Genomic DNA, 25860 nt, shown 5'->3' on the forward strand with positions numbered 1-25860 from the left:
TAATGTCAAAATAAAAAAATATAATTACACAATAACAGGAACACCCACTAAGGTATGGGGCAAGGCTGGATGGGATGGGGGGTTGAAAAAACACGAGATGGGAAGGTCAAGGGGACATTTTAAAACATGAGACTGAAATTGGGGGAAGGATCCCCTATCCTACCCCCTGCCCCGTTTCCATCCCTGTATATGGTGTAAGAGATGGGTCCTTTCCATATTATAAGGATTAAGAATGGCTATGGACTGTCTCAAGAAAAATAAAAACAGAAAAAGAAAAGGGTTGTGGACCAACTAGAAGAATTGCAATGCTGATGTTTGATTTGTGTGATGTAGTTTTTAATGTTTCAATCAAAATTTAAATCCTATTTGGTAATTGAATTTTTTGAGTGTTTGTGTAAAACTTTTGTAACGGTTTACTGTAAAAATTGTAGAAAAACTTGTTGAGATTGGTAAACTTTCTTTTTTCTTTCCACTTATTTTCTTTCTCCTCTACCCAATCATTGCTCTTTCTCCTTACTCCCTACTCATTGTTGACTTCTGTCAACAGCAAAGGAAAGAAGGAAATGGGAGAAATAAAGAAAAAAAGGGGGAGCGGAGAAGAGAAGATGAGAGAGAGTGAAGGAGGAGAGGCAAAGACAGGAGAGAGGAAGAAGGAAAGAAAAGAAGGTTGTTGGATGCACTGACGAAGTGCCGACCAGCGGAGGTGGTGGTTGGTTGGGTATCGGGAAAAAGAAGAAGAAATGAAATAAGGGAAAATTTTTTGTGTGTTTTTAAATATTTTAAAGTGTATACGTCAAAAACTTTGAGGAGTTTTTGAAATCACTATAATTTAGGCCTTATTTCACAAATGAGATTTTTAACTGTTTGCCTAAAAAGTTTTATTGTAATTTACTGTAGAAATTGAAGAAAATTTTTTTAAAATGGAAACCTTTTTCTTTTCTTTTCTTTTTCTTTTTCTCTTTCTCTTTCTTTTTCCTTTTTCTTTTTCTTTCTTTCTTTGTTATTTTTTTTCTTCTCTTTTTTCTTCTCCCTAGTCCCTTCCCTGCCATTTCTCCCTCCCCACGACTGGAAGTTGCAATAGTAGAAACAATTTTTTTTTTTTTTTTGCTTTCTTCTATCTTTTTTTCTCTTCTCACTCTCTTTCTCCTCTGCCACCTCTCTTCCCTTTCCCTCCCTCCCCACCGCTGGAAGTTGCAGCAGGAGAAGCGGAAGCAAATTTTTTTTTTGCTTTTGTCTCTCTTTCTTTCTCTTATTCCTTTCCCTCTCCTCCTCGCCACCCTCCCCCTCCCTTCTCCCCCGCCACCCTCCCCCTCCCCTTCTCCCCTGGTTGCTCGACATGATCTGATCACGCGACGGGGGGAGAATGGTGCGGGGAGGGAGGAGGGAGAGGGAGAAAAGAAAAGAAAATCTATATATTTATCGATCGTGGCTTCATGTACCAAATGTTTTGCATCCGATATTTTTGTGTGATGGATGCGATAAATAGACTTCCATTTCCAGTCTACTATTTATATTATATTTATTTTATTGAATTAACAAAAAATGTAAACTATTTCGTTTTCTTTTTCAAAGGAGTTTTAGATTTATCTGAAGGAAAAAAAGATATAACTAACAAAGAAAATACTAAAGAAAATGAAAAAAATTAATAAAAAACTGTAATTTAAAAAATCTTTATATTTCTTTATTTTTCTCGATATCACAACCAAAGGTGTCGGTCGGTGGTGGGTGGTGGCAGAGGTGGTTGTGGGTTGAAGTGGGGGAGAAAGAAAAAGAAAGGAATAAAGGAAATTTTTTTTTTTTTGTATTTTTGGATATTTTGAAATGTATAGTTTAAAAATTTTGAGAAGTTCTTTTCGGTTACTATAGCTAAAATAGCTAAAAAAACTGGTAGAAAACAAACTTGAGCAAAAATTCATTTGCAAACAGACCCTTAAGTTGTTAGAAAACTTGACAAAAAACTCACTTACCAAAAATTGACAAAAATTCACTGGTGTTTAATAGTCAAAGTCAAATTCTTATTAATCTACACTTAAATTTATTAGATTTATTAATAACATATCGTTGTAGATTTGACTTTGCATGGTTTGTGACCAGTTTTTGGAATTAGGATAGGAATAGTCTCCTAAATTCGACATGGTGATACTGAGTATCTTAAGAAGATACAACATGCAAATTAAAGCAAGCATATGTTAAATTATAGGTCTGTACTATAAATCATAATAAATAAAAACTTGGAAAATCTAATTAATTATTCTATTCCTTCTTCTTTTTTGTGTATTCATGTCAACATTTTCTCACATGTATTCTCTTTTGCATACTTGGAACCAATATTTATATGCTTATACTCATTGTGTTAAATTTGGTCTAATATATATATATATATATATATTTATTTATTTATATTGTTTTGAAGTATCACAGTATTTCTCATCTACATAAATAATTGAACGCTCAATTATGTATCTCTTCAAATTAGCATATATTCTGTAAAAATCAAACTTTGATCCAAAGTAGTCAAATGAAAGGCTTTCATACAAATTTTCCAAGAATTGCGGATGAAGTTGTTATTTTGTATATGTCAGATCATGAATTAGTAACTGCATTTAATATCTTGTTTAAATCTCAATTGTGTCGAACTTTTTATTTTTGGAATAGAAATTTTAAGGAATCTCTATGAATAGGATTAACTTTTATTCCATCATGAGTTTATTTTGTATTTCAATAGGTTATGTATTATTTAACTATCAAATAAAATATATTTTTTACATAAGATTATTCAATAAAACATCAATATACATGCACATTGAAAAGGATACTTTAAACTTTTATTATTGGAAAATTACAATTTAGTTGGAATGAAATACAATAAAATTTAAAAGAATTTTTTTTTTTAAAAAAAAAAAATCTCCAAAGCACTTCATATTGGCCAATACATTAACTATTTATCAAATTGCAATCCCCAATTACCAATATTTGAAACTTATGTATACAGGTCATGCAAAAATTTGCATAGTAATAGTTTAGAAGTTGAATTAAAATTAAAATTTTGCTATTTCTACTCAAAATTTTTTTGTTTGTAGGTTATATTTTTATATTAAAATAAACTAATTTAACAAAGATGGTGCTCTTTAGCTAAAAAGAGACATGGTGTTGGTATGAAATGCTTTTAACTATTTTGACAATTAGTCTATTTTTTATGTATCACTAGTGGGATAAGTACTTAATCACGATTAAGAGAACTTATTCTTTAGTTTATATTTGTTGAATTGTACTTATGATAAAAAAGATTCCTAATCAACTTTTTCATAAATTGACTCTGACCATATTGATCCAAAGTCTAAACATTTTATAGTGAATCGGAAACAATTTATTATGTTATAAGCATGTTGTTGTTATTCAGTGTATAACTAGAAAAATAAGTTGTTGCGGACGCGTAAATTTCAAAAATTGAAATATAACTCGTGAAACATAACACATCAAGAGTTTGTTGCGTATTTTATACGGTTAATTAAAAAGCATGGATATTTTTTAAAATGTGTTTGAAATATAAGAAATATGAAAATTTTTTGAATTGAATATAATATAATAGAAGTAATTCTAACATGAATACCTTACATCTTTACTTATCATCTTTACTTATGGTTTATTCCTACGTTTGTTTGTATTTTATGGAGCTGAATGTAACACGTAATCCAGACGCATAAAAATTAGTAGTAGTAAAGTATTTTATTTACGTAGACTAGATGACATGTACCTTCGTCTCCATTTCCCGCAATCCACGTTGATGATACTCCGTTCGTTCATACTATATTATTATTATTATTATTATTATTACGAACGAAGGGACGATAATCATTTTAAGCAGCGACGTGTAAGTTCACCACCGAAAGTCTCTATCATCACCATCATCATTCATCTGGACAGCCACTCCCCCGCGGTGGTCCTCTCCTCCTCCAACTCTCACACAGCCATCGCCCAACTTACGCTAAAGCTCTAGCTTCCTACTGTTTTTTATCTTTATTGAGGCCGGTCCCCCAAACTCCGCCTTACTTTTGATCTTCTTCTTCTTCTCTTCTATTCAATAAAAGGACTTGGGTTATGACCTACTACGATTGGGTCTTTATTTATTTTTATTTAGAAATGAAGGAATCACCCTGCCCGGCTACTCTGATTCAGGCCAGTAATTTATGACCCCCCTTTTTTTTTAAGTGGATTTTTTCTTCTTCGCTCTGGGGTTGAAAGAAAACAAAAAAAGAGTAAATCTTTGGGCATGTGGGTTGCTATTAATTGGAATCATGGGTGCGTGGGCGTACTGTTTCTGGACTTCTGGGGTAGAACAGAGGCCGATTAGCTTTTGATTACAGGTACTACTTCCTCCTCCTTCTTCAACAACACATTAGAGATGTGGTGTCTTATCCAGCTGTCAATTTGTGATTGGCGATCGGAGTAGGATTCCAGTACTAGTAATACTAGTTTTCTTTTTTCAATTATTATCATCCGCTCTTCTCTCTCGGCTGCTTGCTTGTGAAGTACTATTACTACCACTGCTGCTCCTGTTGTTTGTGCAGGAGAGTTGAACTGGGTCCGTCTCTGGTGTTGATTGCAAATTATTACCATTACTAATGGAGGCAAGAACGAGACTTGGACTTGGAGGCCAAGCTGAGCTTCTTACTCGTGCTGTGGGTTCTGGGGATTCGAAGGCGGCGGCCAACAAGAGGAGTAATTTGGAGTGGGATCTTAATGACTGGAAATGGGATGAGGATCTATTCCTCGCTACCCCTCTCATCAACTCTTCTACTACTAGTCCCTTGATTAATTATCATCATCAGCAAAGCAGGCACTTTTTCCCTCTTGAAACTGGAGGAGTTAATAATCATCATCATCATCATCGTGATGTTGCTGCTCGATCTTCCTCCAGCACCTCATCCTCATGCTCAGATGAATTCAAGAACCTTGGCGGAGGGGTTGGGGCCGGGTCAAGAAGGGAATTGGACAAGCGGAGGAGGGTTCTCGTGGTTCGTGATGACAATTTGGAGGACGAGGCCGCTCCTGCTAGTCTTGCTCTCAAGCTTAACAGTCGTGGTGGACGAGACTGCTATACCCCCGAGTGCGAGAGATATGCTTCCGGGAAGAAGACCAAGGCTGCTGCTACTGCTGCAAGCCGTGCGGTTTGCCAAGTTGAGGATTGCAAGGCCGATCTGACCAAGGCCAAGGATTACCACAGGCGCCATAAAGTTTGCGAGATGCACTCCAAAGCCAGTAGGGCTCTTGTTGCCAATGTTATGCAGCGTTTCTGCCAGCAGTGCAGTAGGTTAGTCCCTCCCTCCCTCCCTTCCTAAGGACTTTGGCGTGGCCTCTTGGTTTGAAGTCATTTTGAACTTCGAAAATGCTGCCTTGGACTCGTAATCTGTTTATATTCATTTATTTTTTCGTCGCACTCCACCTAATTCTACTTCCGGAGTTCAGCTTTCCTCTCTAATATTTCATCTAGGTGGAGGGCTCCAAAGAAATTTATACTAATTTATTATAGTTTCTGTTGAAGCCCTTTCTTCAGAGTTTTGCTTGCTGGCTCTTTACAGTTATACTATAAGGCCCAATTGTTCTGCTAGATGCCAAATACTTTCAACTTGCAGGTTTCATGCGCTTCAGGAGTTTGATGAAGGGAAGCGGAGTTGTCGTAGACGATTAGCTGGTCATAACAAAAGGAGGAGGAAAACGCAACCTGATCCCATGGCAAATGAAACTTCCTCGAATGATAGCCAAGCTAGTGGTTATTTGTTGATGTGCATAGTCAAGATACTCTCACACATCCACTGTGAGTTACATACACTGTTCGCCATACTTTTATATGTGACCCTTTTAGGACACTATGCCTGTGGCTTTGGAACTATTTCTTGCTTAAGCCCTCAATTTCTAATGGCTTTCGATTCCATTAAATGTAGCCGGTAAAACAAACCAAACAGATGATCAGGAATTACTGTCTCATCTTCTAAGAAGCCTTGGTGGCCATGGTGCCTTACATGGGGACAAAGACATATCTCGTCTTCTGCAGCTACCTCAAAACTTCCCGAATAATGGAGCAGAAATGGTATCTGCCCTGCTTGCTAATGGTACTCAAGGCTTGCCAATCTCCAAACACCCTGAGATGTCACAGAACATACTACACAACCGTGATGTGCAGGTTGAAGATTTGCCAACCTCATCCTCGCAGCCCACTCAAAGTTCTGTAGCTTATGTACAAGTAAATGAAAATCATGTGGAGAGGAATAAGTTGAATAATTTTGATTTGAATGATGCTTATATTGATTTGGAGGCAGCCATAGAAGATTTAGAGAGGTCACCAGTCCCTGTTGATGTAGCAACTAGTAATCTTGAATACCATTCATGGATGCGACAGAATTCTCATCAATCAAGTCCTCCTCAAACAAGTGGCAATTCAGATTCAGCTTCAGCTCCGTCGCCTTCTAGTTCCAGTGCAGATGCTCGGGTACATTGTTTTTTGCTTCAATTTAAAGTTCTATTACTTGCTTCTCTTTATAGTTTTTTTTATTGTTTGCTTCATTTTATTGTTCTGTTTGTTCAGATTTATTTTGAGAACTTCCTCTGTTGAACTGTCCTGCATAATGCTAAAGTTTCTCTTGGATGTATATGGTTGAGTTCTACCATCATTGTTGACTACTATCTGAATGAATGCCTGAATGTGTAAATGGAGGTAGAGGCAGCAAGTAGGGTATTTTAGGCTTTCCATTTTGAGAAAATATCCCTTATCACTACCCTACATTTTTATTGTACCTAAGATATGAGGAAATCGAGTCTTTTTTCAGGAGTCTACATTATTTTGCTTATTTTTATCATAGATTGTAATGGTTGCTCATCAATGAAGGGGTTTGAATAGTGCTACTACATCAGTTTTTTTTAGTCTTTGAAATGAGACGACCTACAACTATGAAGATAGTTTTCATCTTTGTCTAGTCATGCCAGAAGATGCCCAGTGTTATGAGAGTGTATTTGACTATTTGTGAGTTGTTTGTTTTAGGAACCCAATTTCATTTCATTTTGAGCAAAGGTCTATTGTCAACAGATGACAGAATTAAAATCAACAAAAGAGCAGGGGAGAACTTGAAGAAGTTTATTAGATGATGATTTTCTTGCAAAGAATGAGATAAAACTGAACTATTCTTTATTTGGGTTACCTTTATTTGCTTCAAAATGTAAGTAATATAAAATTCCTGACATCATAAACAAAAAATAAGGTTATGTCCTATAGACAAGAGTGATGCATATCTTTCGCAATAATGGGAAGAGAAGGGCATTGTTTTACTACCTTGGGGAATTCTACTGCTTTTATGACTGTTATCCTTAAGCATATTATTCAAATCATACAACTGTCAGCCAAGGGTGGTTCCAAAAGATGGAGAGGGGTAAAATAATTGCTGGATGTTAAAACTGTCTACTTTTGAAATCTAGTGTTTCAGTGTCACTTGAATATATGTAATGTCTGGTTGTTAAAATCTTTGTTGGGAAGCAGAATAACCATATTAAACTTGTTACCAAGTTCAAATCTTTTTCGCTCCCTTCTAATTTGAATGGTTTTTCTGTCCCTCTTTTGTGTATTGCAGAGTCGGACAGATCGTATTGTTTTCAAGCTCTTTGGGAAACAACCAAGTGACTTTCCAGGTTCATTACGGGGACAGGTAAGTTTTAGAATTGATTATTCAGTTACTCGTTTACTTTCTCTCTGTGTTTCTGGTTATGAAAATGATTCGTTTACTCTTTTCTGAGTATTAACTACTTCTCTTGAACCTTTAGATTCTTGATTGGTTATCTCACAGTCCTACTGACATTGAGAGCTACATTAGGCCTGGTTGTATTGTCTTAACAATATATCTTTGTACATCTGTGTTGGCATGGGAGGAGGTATGTTCCATTCTTCACAAGACACAATTCTTCTCTACCTCAGCATATCACTCCATACAAATGTTGGACTTGCTTTGTACAGCTTTCTCATAATTTGGGCTCCAGTTTGAGTAGGCTTCTTAATGTCTCTGATGATGGCTCTTTCTGGAGAACTGGATGGATTTACGCAAGGGTGCAGAACCGAATTGTTTTTATATGCAGTGGCAAGTCCATCATTTATGCTGTTTGTTTGCTTTGCATTATACAAGGAAAAGGACATTTTTCCTCTCCTTTGAATTGGTTTATTTCAAAATCCGCTTTTTAGATGGATTATAGCATACTGCTGTGTATTGCAGGTCGTATTGTTGTAGAAACATCCTTACCTTCACAAAGCAGCTATTATGGTGCAATTGTGAGTGTCAAACCCATTGCTGTACCACCATCTGAGAGAGCTGAATTCACAATTACAGGCGTTAATCTGTCAAGGCCCTCCACAAGGTATGCAGAATATTTGGGCATAGTCATTGATGTCCTTAAAGCACATATCAACCATGATTTCCATGTTCATAATACTGTACTCCAATGGTTTCGGATTGTCTAATACTACACTATGTTGCTACTAGATATAGATTTGGTGTTGGACTAGGATTTTCATGCACAGCGTCTGCGCTGCTGCTTTTCCTCTTTGGCAGGATACTAGGTGCTCTAAGAGGAAGTTATGTGCTTTTTGAAGATAATGGGCAGTCACTTGAACATATTGACAGCTTTAAGGAGCATGATGAGCTTCAATGCTTAAATTTTGCGTGTTCTATCCCTGTAGTGACTGGAAGAGGATTCCTTGAGGTATGTTTTTGCTGCTTGTGTAACTTTCCTTGTCCCAGTATTGCGGGATATACATTCTTTGTCTAGAAATAGCAGGTGAGCAGTCTCAAGTTGGGTAATTCATAAGTCAAATGATGTAGCCCTGAAGAACTGTTCGAGTGATGATAGTTATCCTAGCCTCTGTTTCTGTATTCTTTCACCTCAAACCTTGTTACTTTTTTTTTTTTTTTTTTTTAATAAATTTTGGGAGCTTGGTTTTATGGGACCCTGCTATGCAAGGTAGTCATAAACCAGGCTGCTCAAACGTCTTTAGACTTTATCTTGATAAATTTGTGTGCTGCATGAGGGTGCCTTTGTTGTTTGTTACATTATGTTCATATAGGTCTCCTGTTATTTATTTAATCCAGTGAGAAAACTTAAATTCTTTTTTCCCAATTTATGTTACATTATGTTCATATAAGTCTCTTCTGTTGGTTATTTAATATAGTGAGAAAATTTAAATTCTTTTTTCCCAATTTATGATTTGGGTGCAATTCTCCTTGTTTTCCTTACTCTTGATATATTTTAACCATCCAGCTTGAAGATCTTGGCCTTAGTAGCAGCTTTTTTCCTTTTATAGTTGCTGAAAAGGATGTTTGCTCTGAGATCCGTATGCTTGAAAGTGAAATGGAATTACCTGAGACAGATTGTCTTGGTGTGAAAACCGAAAGTAGAAAATTGGCCATGGATTTTATACATGAATTTGGTTGGCTTCTCCATAGAAGTCAGTTGAAGTCTAAACTAGGGCACTCAGATCAAAATTCTCATCCTTTTGCTTTCACACGATTCAATTGGATTATACAGTTCTCAGCAGACCATGGTTGGTGTGCTGTCGTGAAGAAACTCCTAGATCTTCTTCTTGATGGTAATATAGGTGCAAGAGAGCAGCCTTTGTTAAGGTCTGCAATGTTTGAGATGGGTCTCCTTCACAGAGCAGTGAGAAGAAATTCCAGGCCTTTGGTGGAGCTACTATTAAGATATGTCCCAGAGAGAATAGCAAATGAACTGAGTTTGGAATACGCTTCTCTGGTTGGTAGTGAAGGAAGCCCGTTGTTTAGACCTGATGCAGTGGGTCCAGCAGGGTTGACTCCTCTTCATGTCGCAGCTGGTACAGATGGGTCTGAGGATGTACTGAGTGCATTGACTAATGATCCTGGACAGGTAATCTTGCTCCTCCTCTACTGGGAAATACATTGTTTTTTGTATGGATGTCCATCATTTGTTTGAAGTAATATTAAGATTGTGGGTTTTTTATTTTTAATTTTTCTGGTTTCAAGACACAAGTCTTTCAATCTCAAGGCATTGACTAGTCAGCTGAGTTTTAGCATGCTACCTATTTGTCTTACTTAGCAATAGGATCCTGTCGGGCTCGAGCAGTCACCTATCTCAATGAGCACTACTTGGTAGCATCAATTAAAGAAATAGTACACTGATTGAACTTGGTTTTTATTTAATATTATGCGTGATGTAAAGGTGGCAGTTGAAGCATGGAAAAATGCTCGTGACAACAATGGTTTCACCCCTGAAGATTATGCTCGGCTGAGAGGACACTACTCTTACGTCCACCTGGTCCAGAGGAAGATCCACAAAAAAATTTTGGTTGGGCATGTGGCGGTTGTCGATATTCCAAACGCAGTCTCTAGTGGTAGGACGAAGCAAAATGAAGAAGAGGAGGCAAGAAAGACCAGCTTTGAAATTGCAAGGTCTGAGATAGGTTCAGCTGAGCTCCATCGTTGTAGGCTTTGTGATAGAAAATTTGTTGCTACAGGAGGTGGCAATGGTTCTCCTCTCTACAGACCGGGCATGCTCTCAATGGTAGCTATAGCTGCAGTCTGCGTTTGTGTGGCACTGCTGTTTAAAAGCTCACCTGAAGTTCTATTTGTGTTCCGCCCCTTCAGGTGGGAAATGTTGGACTACGGTTCTTGGTGAGACCCCAATACGGGCATCAGACCTGATATGGTAATAAACATATTGATCTCTTATCGGGTATTGTAGACATTGGTAAAATTGTAAAGTTATAGAGACATTGGTAATAAGCATACTGTTGCAGGTTGTTGGATGGGATACTACTACTAGTCAAAGGACTGTTAGATTTCTTGTCGTCTCAAAGCACAATTTTCGGTGTTGGAAGCTCGTATGGTTTTGTCATTGGAAAGCAAAAGAGTTTGGATGATTGCTTTCTTCTACGAAGTGCTACTCTAATGAATGCTGTAGGAGTTACCTTTTTCTTCTCCCCGTTTTCGGCCTTTGAGTTTGAGCGGGGATCTGCTTGGAGATATTCTTCATACACAATAACACGGGGGGAGGAAAGGAAAGGCGGGTTTCGATCCCAACATGAAACGAATTCCTCCTCTCATGATGATCTAGTCTTCCTCTACAGCATGGAACCATCTATATCACATATGTGAGAAGGATTCCTAACCAACCTTTGTTATTATAATTCAGGCTTCAGCTACTTAAAATTTCAGGTCACGTTAAGAAACCGACCGATTCCATACTGATGCTCAAAATGGACAGTCTCACTGCTGCACAAATGTGAATATAAAACCGAGAAATTTCCAAAATGATGATGAATTCTAAAAAATTTCTGCAAATGGGGCGTTTTGAGCGTAGAATTCAATTCATTAAATCAGTGGCTAGCAGCATAAGTTACGCAGTGAATGAAACGAGGATTCAATCCTGTCTTAACATAACCTGCTGTAGTCGATGACAGTTTCCACATACCACACACAATAGGCAATCCTTGTGCCACACGACGACTTCTGTTCATCCGAGTAACTCCCCCTTTGATAGTAGATGTGCGGGCCAATACATCAACATCATATACTATGATGTTATGATAAATACAAAAGCAGAGAACATACTGTTGTAATATTCTCTCCTACTCAATTTTTTTTAGGGTTTAGGGGGAAAAACAAACAAACAGATCTCGTCATCTTCTCGAGGACCTCCTCAATCTTGAATTTCGATTCGTAAAACCTTGACTAGCATCATCTGTCAACTCCTAGAAACATCAATACATACGGTCACCAATGCGTCTATCCAACTGCAGACTATTATTTCGTGCTCTTCTGCGTAACTTTTCGAGGTGGTCTGCTGCATTGTCAGAAACAAAATGTTATTTGAAAGCAAACCGACACTCAACTCAATCTACTCTTGGAAGTTGCTCTAGCAGAATAACAGCATTGCTGCTGAGTTTTCCTTTTCCTGTGATTGTGGACTCTGTTGCACCTGGTAGCATTATTAGTTGATTAAATTAGGAATTGCTGGGGCACCGGTCGATATGCATATTATATACACAGCTCAAATAAGAAGAAACACCAATAAAAAACTGTTATTCCCTCAATGTCTTAGTGAGTTCTTCATGGTTATCACAATAAGCAAAAGTTTCTATCTTGAATCTTATTTTGCCTTGCACTCTACATTTATAAGATCAGAAAAGTTTCATCCAGAAATGGCAATATGTTTGACGAGCTAATATGTTACTTACAAGTATTGCCTCCAATTATCCCCGCAACTTGTGGTTCAAAGGCATGGCAGTCATTAGTAATTACATGTGAAACACACCATCTGTGTCAAGAAGAGGCAAAGAACTCAACCATTTGCATCCCTCTCCCAGCTACTGTAATTTGATAGTAGTTCCTGATAAATAGAACATGATAAGCACCAAATGACAGATAGCAGCACCATGGTTCAAAATATCAAGATTGCCAAAGAAATCGCCAGAGATATTTCATTCACCTGCCACAGGCTTGGGCATCAATAGCCTCAGGCTCTGGCACACTTACAATTATATGACCATGTTCAACTAATTTAAAATGCTGGTCAAGAATCCAACACCTGACGCGCTGATCAAGACCAGTGGAAAACACCCAAATTCCATCTGTCCAAACACCTGCACAAAATTGCTTATTGAACAACTTCCAAGCAGACTTATTATACACTAGTAAAGAATGTTATGCAGCACTTTTTTTTTTTTGTGCCCACCAACATTCTGCCAATCTGCACAAATGGATGCTCTACTGCAGCATGAAATAAAGTTCTGCCACAAAGAATACTGTTGTCTCCTCTTCAGTCAGAAAGCAAACAAGAATAATGTGCACATACCTTTCACAGCAGAGCAGTGAGCAGACTCAATTTTTTCAACTGAAAGAAATCTGATCAAAGAGTTCTGAATTTGACAAGTGTTGCAGTATTCGACAATCTCTGGCAGAGTGCTGCTCTGTGTCTCATACGAATCCTGACAAGTCTCGGACTTGGTTTTTAATGTCAAATCAAATACAACACAATTAAGTGCTTGGTCATCACCCCCACTCAAAACATAGTACGTATATCTATTTCCAGAAATTCCCATACTTTTTTTATTTGAAACATAGAGACAATTGACCCCAGATTGATGAGCATTATACAAAACATGTAGTGGCAATACTTTACGTATTCCTCTCGGTGAGTCAAAATTTTTTTCTTCTGAAACAAAAGCACAATCCCTAACTTGAAAGTGAGCACGTGTATGTTGTTCGGAATAGGGCATTTCAGATGTTCCATATACAGCATCATTTTCCATGTTTTCCTCAGATTTTTCTGTAGTTCTAACAGAGAGAGAACCATTGTCATTCTTCCCCTTTTGAATCCGAGCACGTGTATGTTGTTCGGAATAGGGCATTTCAGATGTTCCATATTCAGCATCATTTCCCATGTTTTCCTCGGACTTTTCTGTAGTTCTAACAGAGAGAGAACCATTGTCATTCTTCCCCTTTTGAATCCGACTTCCCAAAATGTGCTCATCACCAGGTTTCTTCTTCAAAACATGACTGCCTAAGCCCCGCCACCATCGTCCACCTTGGCTTCCTCTACCAGTGCGTGGCCTTCTCTGGCAATCAATGTAGTCTTTTATTTGCAGGGATGATACCTGGTGCATAAAATCTTCAACATCTTTAGTCAAATCCCAGAAGGCGATACTTCCATCAGTAGATCCACTTATTACCATATACAGACTTCCAATGAAACGGTTGTCTGCAGAAGAAAAAGTGCAAGAACAAATCATTGAAACAGCCAAAGCCACACAAGAAACAACAGTCCACTGTAGGCATTGTAAGGAAAATGAAAAAAAGAAAAGAAAAGAAACAAACAAACACACATACTCACATATAGGTCAAAGAAGAAGGAAAAGTCAGAAAAACATGACATAATAAAGGTATGATGATAACTTTTGAACTCACATATCAAGTTCTAGCCACAAGTACCTCAAGTTGTATAATAGCATGAGTCAGAGCTTGATAGCATTTTCTAGTATGATAGCATAGCCAAAAAAAATTTGAATATGACAACATACAAAATTTATTATTACAAAGATAATGTAATGGCTTCTGTTCATGCAAGAACAATTTATAGTAAAATTGAACAAAAAGCATAACGAGTTCATCTTCTCAATTGCATTCCGTAAAAGAGCACTTAATGTTAACAGAAACCATCTGAACCATGCTATACTTCAAGTACAACCAACAATAAAAATAAGAAACAAGGCATTCTGGGATAAGATGATGTCAGCCAAAAGAGACTACAAGGAGGTGTTAACAGAAGCAGAGTATAAGATGTAATAATCGTTTTCTCCAACTAAGATGGGCCAAAATTAGTTCATAGTTCACTATGTGACAGTGCAATAGTTCTGACAGCATATGATCCTGAGGAAGTAGATTCAGCAGTTGGTAGCATTAGATTTTATGAAGGACAGTAGAATCGTCAGTCAATTCCTTCAAAAAATTAGCATTCATTAATAAATATAACAAATCTGTAATTTGTATGACTAGACTAAGGGGGAAAACTTTATTATGACATTTGCAGACCTAGATCCATCACAACATTGTTAACTAACAAGGAGCACTCTGACACAGCAAAAAGAAGATGGTAAGCAAAGAGACACGGAGAATGGACTGTTAAGCATGATAACAACAGGCAGATAATTGCAACTATAAGGTAATCAAAGGCCGACAAATCATGAAACTACGCTCAGCTTGAGAGAAATAATAAGAACGAATAAGGAATTCATTAATCATTTTGAAAACCTTTAGGCATCACAGCCAGGAGAACATTGCATCACCATAAATCTCAAGACCACTCTAAAAGTCTGCTGCAAATGTCATTAAACTGATATATGCTCTCCTTTTGAACAGAAGTACATTATTCATAGACTCAAAAATTTTCCAACCTTGACTAGGATTTATCTCTTACTTATGATAAGATCCAGCGACTAAGCAGTGAAAATTCTAAAATAAGAAAAATTTCGAACATGACAAAATCACCTAAAATATCGTTAGCCACTAGAAATTCAGGAGGACTTGAAACACATAAAATGAAGTTTCCGTTTAAAATAACTTAAAAACTATTAACTATTTCCAATAAGTAAAACAAAGACTTTGAGATAACATTTCACTGAATTTCTTGAGGATAAAAGTGATTAAAGCTGATTAGTAACACCAGCAGAAATTATACAGAAAAATCATTAGCAGATCTAGTAGCACATGTTTCAGGACATCATCAAATCTAGAAACATGCCAACAACAACAATGAAAGAAATAGTAGATTACATATGCTGAACCTCAAATCTCTTTTATCTCTAACATAATGTATGTTGAAAAGAAAGGAAATCTTCCTTGCCATAATACTTCTACCCAAATCTACAACTTCTCTTATACAAAATTGCAAGTTGAAATCCTTTGCATAAAACTCAAAAATCCACATTCAAATTTCTTAAAAGCAGTTGAGATCAGCATGACAAGTCCAAGTGGTTGACTAACCATCAAATGGCAGATTTTTAGAGACTATGATGTGCTGCAAAGCTAAAACTGGTGACAAGGTACTTAGTATAACAACGTCGAACCTGCAATGACCATTCGCAAGAAAGAACTGCCAGGTCATGAGCACTGTTACATTTTCCCCAGAGCAATAACTAACTGCCAAAACTAGTGCATTGTGCGTTAATAGTTGAACAACAGACCATACCAAATTCGACAAGGTAATAATAGAGCTCGTAACGTAACTGTGGCATCTGAAGAAGCCACCACGACGAAACAGACAGAAATCCTGAAACATTACAAAAAAGAGAAATACAACCATACTCCTCAATAAGAAATGAAAGTTCTAGTTAAGATACAACTTCTGAGCCAACTAACCTGGAGTCAGCAACTTTAACAAGAAATGCTGTAACTGCAAGGTACCTCCAATCATCCTCAGATTTATCTCCAATGCCACCTACTGAAGCCCTCTTCCCATGATTATAAAAGTTCAATGCACCAGATGTTGCAATTTTGCTTGTAATACAAGCATTTCGAGTAGATTCTTTAACATTTTCTATGTTTTGCTTTCTTTCATGATTTCTATCTTTTGTTGGCATATCAGTGGAAAGCCAATGAAATGAAAGAGATGATATTGCAGATGGTGATGAACCATGCAATCCATTCTCATCTCTATTTTCTGGCTCGCCACACAAGGCTTCTCTCTTGTTTCTTGTCCTAGATTTTCGTTTCCAAACTGTTAGAACTCTTTTTGCACCAACTGAAATTAATAAACATGGATCTTCTGGATCTTCTACTGCCTCATCTAGCCTAAGTTCCTTAATAGGCATGTTAGTCAAATCAAGCAAAATTTTATGCGTCCTTGAGACGCAACATAGTGACCTCACAGCTGATCCACCAACATGTTCACCGAGCAGTTTTGAAGTTGACCAATTCTTGAAACCTGGCTCATACCTGGGACATATATGCATGTGTATTAACATATACTAAGATACAAAGCATATATCCCATCCTTTTACCAATGAAACTGTTCAATTTTTTTTCCCTCATGTTCAAGTTCTTCAATTATAAAACCCACATAAAACACAGGTCTAAAACCCATAGCACTAAAAATTTACCTAGTCAATCGCACAGTTCCATCTTCGCAACCGGTAGCAATCCAATCAGTTGTGGATAACATTCCGCTCCTTATATCTGACCCATAATCTGACTCTCCAGCAATAAAGCACACAGAATGTATTTCCCTCCCATGAAACTGTAAATGCAGATTTCGAGGATACAATTCACTCTCATTCTGAGGCACCCAGTGTCTATGTATACAGATCATATCATTCTGCAACACAGAAGGTGAGACATGGGGTTTCCGTGACTTGAACAATACAGACAGACAAGCATTTATGTGACACACAAACATACAGGCAAAGGATTTGTGAAGAATATGAGGTCCCAACATGATAGCATAAACAACAAAAGTATTTTGACAAGATAACAAGCACTACAAACAAAATCGCAACATAGAGTTTCCATAGCATTCTTTATTGACTTGAGCACTATTAGTTATTCAGAGAACCTTCGGTGCTTAAAAACAGACTCCTTAAAAATCAACAGGTTTTTGTTCCTCTAAGGGAAGCCCCTCCAGCTTCACAACAGTAATTTACTCTGTCAAACATATTTAAATTCCTCACAAGTCCAATCCTAACTTTCAAAAAGCTGGAAGAACTCTCAGACATCAAATTGCTAAATGCATTTAAATGAGTGATGACAGTTAGAAAAGGTCCAACCAATTTAAGTGGGTGATGATTGATTGGTAAATGTCAGTATTGGTGCCTGGCACTTGGACGGAAACTAAGAGAGGGTATCTCTCGAAAAAGATATTTTAAATAATCTGTAGCAAACTAGAATAAATTGCTGACAAAGTAAAAAAAAAAAAAAAAGAAAAAGAAAGAAAATGGCAATCCAATGTACAAGCATACCTTTACAAATGCAAAGCAATTGTTTGTCTCGGGAATGTCACCAATATAATATGAATGAGGACGGCGCCATCCCCCACATGCAACTTTTACAACCTGCAAACAGGAATTGAGCAAACAGAGAGCAAGATAGAGAAGGGGGATGCGGAAAGAGAAAAAGCAAATGAACTTGGAAAGGCTGCAAAAAAAAGAGCACCTTTGTCTGAGCTGTTAAGTTCCATATAATAAAATCTGATGATGCAAAACCTATTGCATAGTCCTCCCCCTCCAGATGATGATTAGAATTACCACTCTTGGAGACAGATCGGACTGCACTTAATTCTTTCAGTGATTTCATCCCTATAAATTCCAAACCAAGGAAAGTTTTGTCGTATTCCAAGTAGCATATGCACCCATCTTGTCCAGTCTAAAAAAAATGAAATAGAAAATGAATTCGTCATTGCTCCTTTATATTATTCGTTAGAAGGCCCTTGCTTAAGTTTCATAAGGAATTCCAGTTACATCCATCTAATTATAGTAACTGTAGGAACATATATGATCAGGATTAAGTCAAAGTCCTGTAACAGTTAGACTAGATAGATCCATCACCATCAGATTTAAATCATACCGTACAAATATCAACTTGGCCAGAATTAGTAGTAATTGAGATGCTGCACACAGTTGATATTCCATGAGCTCCTTTGAAGTAACTCATGGGCGATTTTTTTGCTTCTGAAGAAACAGATGGGCCAAATAATGTGCTCTTCGATAAAGGATATAATAAGATATTACCACGGATGTCCCCACAAACTAGCACCTGTAAAAATCACAAGAACGCCAAGGAAATTTCGTTAAAAAATGGCCAAAGAATTGACAAACATGGCGTGAATACATCATTCTGGTGTTTTAGAAGGCATCAACAAACTATGATCAAGTGCAAAGTCCATGTTTTCGCATCTAGAAACAACATCAATACCAGCAATCAGTGAGAGGAAATAATCTACTAACCTCATCCTCAGAAGAGGCATCCAGACACATTATCCGTGAACAAAAGCATGAAATGTATGTTGCTATTAAGCACGCATTCTCAGTTCTTTTAATGCTGTGAGAGATTGAGGAGAAGCTATCACAGAGCCTCCATAGCTTTAATGTTCCACTGGGATCAGCAGTGAAGATGAACCTAGACAAACAAATAAAGAGAAGCACATATCACTCATGCCAATGTTTTGGAGATATAGAAACACCTATCAGCTATGCCAATCTATCAGGATAAGCAAGATAAACAAGATAACTATAAGATATTCACATTTATTTGCAAGGTAATTCATGTTTCTTTTGAATGTTTCAAAAGATGTACAAGATATAAACTGATGAGACAATAATCGAATCCAACCAAGAATAGGGGAGGGAGGGAGAGAAAAGTGAAAATAATTGAACCCAAGTTAATGCTTGGATCAACGGGTTCAAATAGATCAATCTCTATGAAAATAAAAAAACTAAAAAAATTGCATTGGAGGCTTGCAAAAGTTTCTAAAGCTTACAATGGCCAACAAAATACCAATTCAAAGTACCACAAATTCTATAATAGGACACTACCTGAAGCCTAATGATTTGCACCAATAAGTTCCCAAGAGTTGTCTCTCTATCTCGGCAGACCAAACAAAAGTATGCTCAACTTTGGGACTCCTGATATCACCAACAACATGAACAATCCTCATGCTTCCTTTACCATTTCCTACAGCAACCCAATCTTCAACACCACCATGAAGGCTGGACCTATTGGATAACAAGTCCATACATATTATTGGTGCCCCCTCATCGCCACTGACAAGTTCAGTCCATTTTACCTCCCCAGTATTAAATAGTATATGATGCAAATAACCATTGTTAGTGGCAACATAAAGGGAGTCTTCACGAGAGAAATGCAAACAACGCACATATTCACTTTTGCTGCACAAAGAAAAAAAAATTAGAGTATAAATGATACATTAGGTTATAACATGCTTACAAAAGACGGAAATTAAGAATCAGGTAAGCTCAATGATATTCCAGCAGCAGAATGGACAAACATGTGCCTGTTCGTAGAACAAACACAAATTCTATATACTCTACATGCTTGGAAATTAGGGGATCCAAGTTTAGCAAGCATACCAAGACTAAGTAGAAATATCTGAACTGCTCACTAATCCCCAAAACTAAATGCAAAAGACAGAACAACCCATGAGCAGATCTAGTTTTCAATTTCTCTGAATGAAGCTCTCAGCCCACATCTCTAGGAAATCAACATCTCAATTTATATGTTAGAAACTTAGAAGAAAAACATTTTTCTGACTTCAATCTTTGGTCCTCCTTTCTGAAAGATGAGAATATTTTTTAATTTACCTACTACCAGCAATAAAAAATAATTACAGTTCTCTGAATAAAAAAAAAAGGTACACAAACAAGTAAACTGCTTTGTCCCCAATATAGTGCCAACAGGATCATCAGAAGTCAATTAATTCCATATAAACCCGTCCATTAGGACAATTATTTATCATAGTGTGTGCAAAATCTCGTCCAATGTGCTACATCCTTAATGAGTAAGATTTTCATAGTTTTTCTTGCACCATGGCTTTAGTTCTCCAGCTGCGCAATGATACTGAAATATTAAACATACCTGTCCATAAGACCAATATGTCCTGAAGAGTTGGGAACAAGAAAAGAAAAGAGCTCCTTTCTGTCAATGAAATCTTCTCGGCAACAGGTGCGTCCCTTTGGACTCTCAGAAGAAGATGCATGCATCTGATAAACCTTTAATGAAGAATCAAATCCGGCAGTAATAATAAGTGAAGAGATTGGATCATACAAGCATCGCCACACTCCTCTTCCACTAAAAAGTAAAGATTATAGCAACAAAATTCAGTTATATAGTTATTTGAAATTCTATATTCACCAAATCAAACACAATAACAAACAAAACTCTTCATATTTCATATAAATGTGACCTTAACAGCTACAGTAGAACAAATTCAAGAATACCTCGACTTTTATTTTCCTTTTCATCCTTTTTTTTTTATTATTTTTTGAGATTGGGCTGGAAAACCAAAGCAATCAGAATCAAGATTGCTGATTTCCAAACAGCGTAGGCAAAAAGAAAAACTTATACATGCTGCTTCTAGAACTGCAAGAAGCAGTAAGGTTGAGCTGTACCTAGTCCAATTCCTAATACCAGAGTCTGTCCTTAATACACGGAAAAGGGATGATCAAATGTCGAACTAATAACATATGGATCTAGAAAATAGTATAGCAACTTACATGTGTTCCTTGATTACTTTAAGTTGTATACCATCCGGTCCCCAGACACGACATGTACAATCCTCACCAGCAGTGACAATCAACTGAATGAAATTTAACCAAAAGGAAAGGATATCAGAGCTGATACCTGCAAAATCCTCACTTCAAATGAATGTACTAGGATATTTATGAACGTATTCGAGATAGAAAGCAATGCATCAGCATCCTTCATAAAAGGAGAAGCAACAAAAGTAGATTGGTGCAATAGCATACAGTAGAAAATAGAAGGATATGCAAAATGCATGTTAAGCATCACATGGCACCAGATAACCCAATGATGATAAGAAATGCATCTCGATAGAGGTGCTTCCAATAAGCTCAGTCATCTTCTACAAATTGAAGGTATTGAACCGTACTTCAATTATACATGAACAAGAAAAATCCATATTATATTATTCTAGATAAAGGTAGCAGATGAAGTCTAACTACAGAGAAAAAGGGAAAAAAATACAGCATCTCTGTCATTCTCTTTCAGTTTAACATGCTAAAATTGGTTCTCCAATAAGCTTGTGTTCAATAAAAAATGTTTTTCTTTTTAGGTCACTAAATCATAATTCTGACAACATGCTCAATATATATTGCATCACGGGAAACAGTATAAGCATGACAGTACAAAAAAAAGATGTGCTAACTCAAGCTAATCTGATGCAAACCTTTACATAAAATAAACATGAGAGCAAAAGTCCTAGAGGGAACATTCCCATCTTTCTTCCTTACATTGTCGAATATACAGCAGTCCCACACTCGAGCACTGTGACCAAATAAGACAAGACCAACAAAATAATCTGCAACTTCCTGAGCACCACAGAAACCATCTCCTCTGTCATTAACTAACCAAACACGAGCACTGCAACAGATAAAAACTTTGAATTTTGACTCAATTGAAATTTGTTCCATTAAATAAGATGAACTTCAAGAAGACTTTTTACCTACGATCATCTGAGACAGACAACAATTTTGATCCACCAGGCAGCCAAGCAATGCGAAAAATTGAACCTTCATGCCCAGTCAGTCTGCATATATTAACAGCTTGATATAGCTGACCACAAATCTGGACACCCTTGTCCATCACAGAATGTGTCTGGTCTTCTGCAGGACTACTTACAACTGGAGAATGATTCTGAAAGTCCAACTTCCACACAATAATCTGCCAGAACCCAACAATTCTCAGATTCATGAAACTGAACATTCAAGAACAGAGGAATTAAGACTTAAAAATGAGGCAATGCTGCAAGTGTTGTTGAAGATTGATGCTAACACAAGTAGAAGAACCATAGTTACAGTTGTACAATAGTAAGAGAATGCTTCAATAAGAAATCACAAACTGTTTAACGCAGTGAACAACATAAGGTCATCCTCAAGGAAAAAAATAATTCAATAGGTTGTTCTATTCTTCAAAAGGGTGAAAATAAAACTATATACAGCAAAACAGCATTAATAGTTGACTAGTGCTCACACATATCAATCTACTTAATGTGCTATGAATGGAAGAAGTCTAGTTTCAAATTCGTCAACAATAGTCATCAGTCCCATATGGTATCTATGATTGACCACGTAATGCTTCTTTATACCCCATAAAATTAGCAACCAAGAGGCCCGAGAGTCCTCCAGAACTGGTGATTCAATATTTAATTCCATTTCCATTGCGGTAAGGAAAAAGATGGTGATGGACAAGGGAAAAACGGATGAAAACCAAGCACAGATAACAAGGTAGAAGTGCATACTCAACTCATACAAGTCCATAAACAAGGAAAGGATGAAAGACACTATGAAATGAAATCAGTTACACAGTAGCAACATCGTAGAGAAGCATAGGAGCAAAGACAGCAAAACCATTAATAGCATTCCCTGATTGCCAAAGCACATATTTTGTCAGAATCATGCTAACAGAGGAATGTATGATTCCAAGACAAATTTGACCAAATGAACCTAGTCTCCATTATTAAACACTCCATATTTTGACGTTAAAACGCTTAATGAGATTCATGATTACCTAAACTGCCTACAAAACATCAAAATGCAATTAACTGGGTGTGTTCCCACAACCACATTGGACATATATACCAGCAGCTCTTGTTTGTTTAGTAGGTTCACGTTCCTGTCACAGGAAAATTCTTGAAAAAAGTGAAATTGAGAACTAGTAAGTTTCTGAAAAAGGTTGTGGAATAATTGGATTACCACATCGCAACCCGCATAATTACTTCCTCATTACCATCATGTCAATTTATTTAAATTTTGCACTGCAACATGCATAGTTACTTCCTCATGTACCCAAATGTAAACATTCACAAAAGATACAATTATTTATTCAATGGCGAAATGCACTCTCATGTTAAGCAAGAGGCACGATATATAGGAAAATTCATCTACCTCGTTATAAATGGTACCAGAAGCAACACGCAAAGATTCAACATCACTGCCCCACATCCGCATTGAGTACAACAAACATCTATCTAAAAGCAAAAAGAATGACATTTTATTTAGACAGTATACAGTGTGAAGGGTCATATAGAGTTTTTTTTTTTTTTAAAAGAAAAGAAAAGAAAGAAAGAAAGGGTAATTTTCTCAGTGGATTCTAAATCTTTGTAACACATAAAATGCTTTTAGAAAGCTGAAGCAATTGTTGAGCTGCAGAAGAATTTTGGCAGCTGTAACTCTTTTACTAGAAACGGTTTTTTTTTTTTGGTTGTTGTTTGTGGGTGGGTGGGTGGGTTCTTTGTTGGGGGGGGGGGGGGGGGGAAAGGAACCAACCTGGGCACGTAACTTGGGAAACAAGAGTGTAGGCGAAAATGTCCCAAAACCATACAGAGTTGTCAGTGCAACCAATGGCAAGCCAATAGCCCCCTTGATTTGAGGAAGTAGCAGCATTCTATTGAGGGAGGAAGAGAATAATAAAAGAGAAGGAAAGAGAGTTGATCAGTCTTTTCCCGATATGAAAAAAAAAACGTGGAAAACAAATATGAAGGGTAGTAAAAGGGAGTTAGGATATTAGAGAGAGAGAGAGAGAGACCTTGTTCAAGAAGCAAACATCGAGAACCCAGTGGGCGAATTTAGGGAGGGAATGAAGGAGAGTTGGTTGCAGATGACAAGAAGAAGCAGCAGCAGCAGGAGGACGAGGAGGAGGTTGTTTATGTAGTTGAGGAAGTCGGGCATTGGTGATTTGCAAGCTGTAGAATTTGACTCTTCTCTCCCCATAGACAGCAAGGTTGAAGAAAGCATCATGGGAGTGATTGGGGTTGTGGTGGGGGTCCAAAGTTATACCGTGGACGCGAGTGCCGTCGAAGACTTGGAAAGATGCAAGGATGTGTGCAGAGGACAAGTCATAAACAAGGATTTCGGAACCAGTACCTGTGTTTTTTTTTTTTGGGGGGGGTTGGGGGGAGGGATTGGCGGACAAAACAGATTTAGGTACGAGTAACAGATGAAAAAAACAAAAAAGAAAGAAAAGAGAAGAGCGTTTACCAGCTAAAAGTAAAGGAAGAGGAGGAGAAAGGTGGGCGGCGTTGGTGGAGGGAAGGTGGAGAAAACAGAGGGCCGAGACTTCTCCCAAATAGGGACCCCTTTTGAGCTGCCAACTACTGCTAGTACTTGTACATTGCCGCTTCTCCGCAACCTCCACTTCCATGATTGTTTCATCCATTCTAAGTGGAGCATTAAACTTTGCCGGCTGTCAACTTCCTTCCTTTTAGTCCTTAGGCGAATCACTCAAGGTAGCGTAGTATGTAATACGTCTAGACAGTCTCCATTAGAGTCCTCCTATATACAACTATCAAAAAGGCACCACCGCCACCACGACGGCCGCCGCTACGGCTCAAACTAGACAGCTCCCTTCAAACTCAAACCTTCTTTTCTGGGTGCAACACCTCTGTATGGCCCGTCAATGGCGGCCCCGGTGCAATCGTCCTCACTTCTCTTCTAAACACTCGGCCCATCTTTGCCCCTACCCCAAAAAAACCCACAAGAATCCTCATTTGATACCCAACCCTCGGGCCGCCTGTACTTTACCAGCCCATTACTATGAAATGAAAGTATCGCTATTTCACCACTAATCTTCTCAATTTTAGACCTCTAATTTATTTTATTTCAGTCATATTTTCTCACACTCCATTCGCACACGTCCATTTAATTGCAAAATTCAGAACCTTTGTCGCTCTCAACCCGTCCTCTCTCCCCCGGCCCCCACCACAAAAGAAAAACCTCTCATTCTAAGTTTTAGCATTTTTCTTGAATCAAAAATAAAAAAATGAAAAATAAAAGTATGCTCAGGAATTATTTAACACTGTATGGAAAAAATTTTCACAAACTTTGTTAAACATATTTTGCTACTACCTGTTATATAGGACATACATCACGTCATAATATATGTTGCATTAACATTTTTTGTATAAAAAAAATGCAATCCATACGAAAATCTTAAGTTCTGCCTTAAAAAAAAGGGATAATTTCCGAAACCTCCCCTGAGGTTTCTGACAGTTTCACTCCCCTCCCATATGGTTTCTGAAATTCCACAAACCTCCCCTAAAACTAAATAGGCAAGGCCAAAATAGACCCAATTTAAAAATACAAACAATAAAAAATTAGTAGCTGGAGAGAGAAACAAGTGTATACCACAAATGCTCTCATTATCTTGGGTTAGAGAGCTAATCAATTGTGAAGAAAAATGAGAGAATTTAAGAAGAATGAAACTTGAGGGGGTGTAAGTGAGACCAATCAACAGACTAGCACATAACGTCAGTAGTGAACAAAATGGAAGGCAACGGCTCTTTCTGCAGCTAGTTCTAACGTCTATATGCAACGGCCAATTCAGAAGGCTATTTATCAGGGTAAAATGCAGCAGCAAGAGATGCAACTGAAGTGCTTGGTGTTAAGTGAATTGCAGCAGCAACAAACACACGCACAAATGGCCAGTTCAAGCAGCAGAGGTGAATTCCAGAATTTTGACGGATAGTTATTGAAGTCAGTGCTCTGTTTCTTTATAGGCACAGTTTCCTCTCCATGTATTGCTGCCAATAATTTTGCAATGCCTAATG

The 25860-nt window shown here is 37.4% G+C and overlaps 2 protein-coding genes across 5 annotated transcripts; one reads left to right on the plus strand and one right to left on the minus strand.

The window, feature by feature from the left end:
• The first annotated feature begins 3864 nt into the window (after nt 1–3864).
• On the plus strand, nt 3865–10939 carry LOC113764513 (squamosa promoter-binding-like protein 1). 2 transcript variants are annotated; one of them, XM_027308441.1, is made up of 12 exons: nt 3865–4364; nt 4569–5311; nt 5634–5815; nt 5943–6487; nt 7620–7694; nt 7810–7917; nt 8000–8120; nt 8253–8394; nt 8589–8739; nt 9295–9918; nt 10231–10716; nt 10808–10939. In XM_027308441.1, the coding sequence occupies exons 2-11, from the start codon at nt 4623–4625 to the stop codon at nt 10684–10686; spliced, it is 3093 nt and encodes a 1030-aa protein (XP_027164242.1). In that variant the 5' UTR covers nt 3865–4364; nt 4569–4622; the 3' UTR covers nt 10687–10716; nt 10808–10939. The 2 variants fall into 2 exon arrangements, with proteins under 2 accessions (XP_027164242.1, XP_027164233.1); XM_027308432.1 differs by having other exon boundaries at nt 10231–10858.
• Nucleotides 10940–11312: 373 nt separating this feature from the next.
• LOC113764492 lies at nt 11313–24664 on the minus strand. Of its 3 annotated transcripts, none has more exons than XM_027308425.1 (21): nt 24293–24664; nt 23841–24178; nt 23582–23699; nt 23201–23283; nt 21760–21977; nt 21548–21677; nt 20792–20874; nt 20154–20366; nt 19094–19447; nt 18506–18677; nt 18126–18314; nt 17715–17924; nt 17522–17614; nt 16667–16881; nt 15927–16502; nt 15757–15837; nt 15552–15634; nt 12865–13770; nt 12499–12652; nt 12248–12399; nt 11313–11850 (listed from the first exon to the last, which is right to left on the minus strand). In XM_027308425.1, exons 1-20 carry the CDS (start codon nt 24468–24470, stop codon nt 12333–12335), a joined length of 4461 nt encoding a protein of 1486 aa, XP_027164226.1. In that variant the 5' UTR covers nt 24471–24664; the 3' UTR covers nt 11313–11850; nt 12248–12332. The 3 variants fall into 3 exon arrangements, with proteins under 3 accessions (XP_027164226.1, XP_027164221.1, XP_027164212.1); XM_027308420.1 differs by having other exon boundaries at nt 11313–11853; XM_027308411.1 differs by having other exon boundaries at nt 11313–11988.
• Between the last annotated feature and the right edge of the window lie 1196 nt (nt 24665–25860).

The sequence above is a fragment of the Coffea eugenioides genome, chromosome 1, assembly GCF_003713205.1.
Source record: "Coffea eugenioides isolate CCC68of chromosome 1, Ceug_1.0, whole genome shotgun sequence".
In the NCBI taxonomy this organism is placed as follows: domain Eukaryota; kingdom Viridiplantae; phylum Streptophyta; class Magnoliopsida; order Gentianales; family Rubiaceae; genus Coffea; species Coffea eugenioides.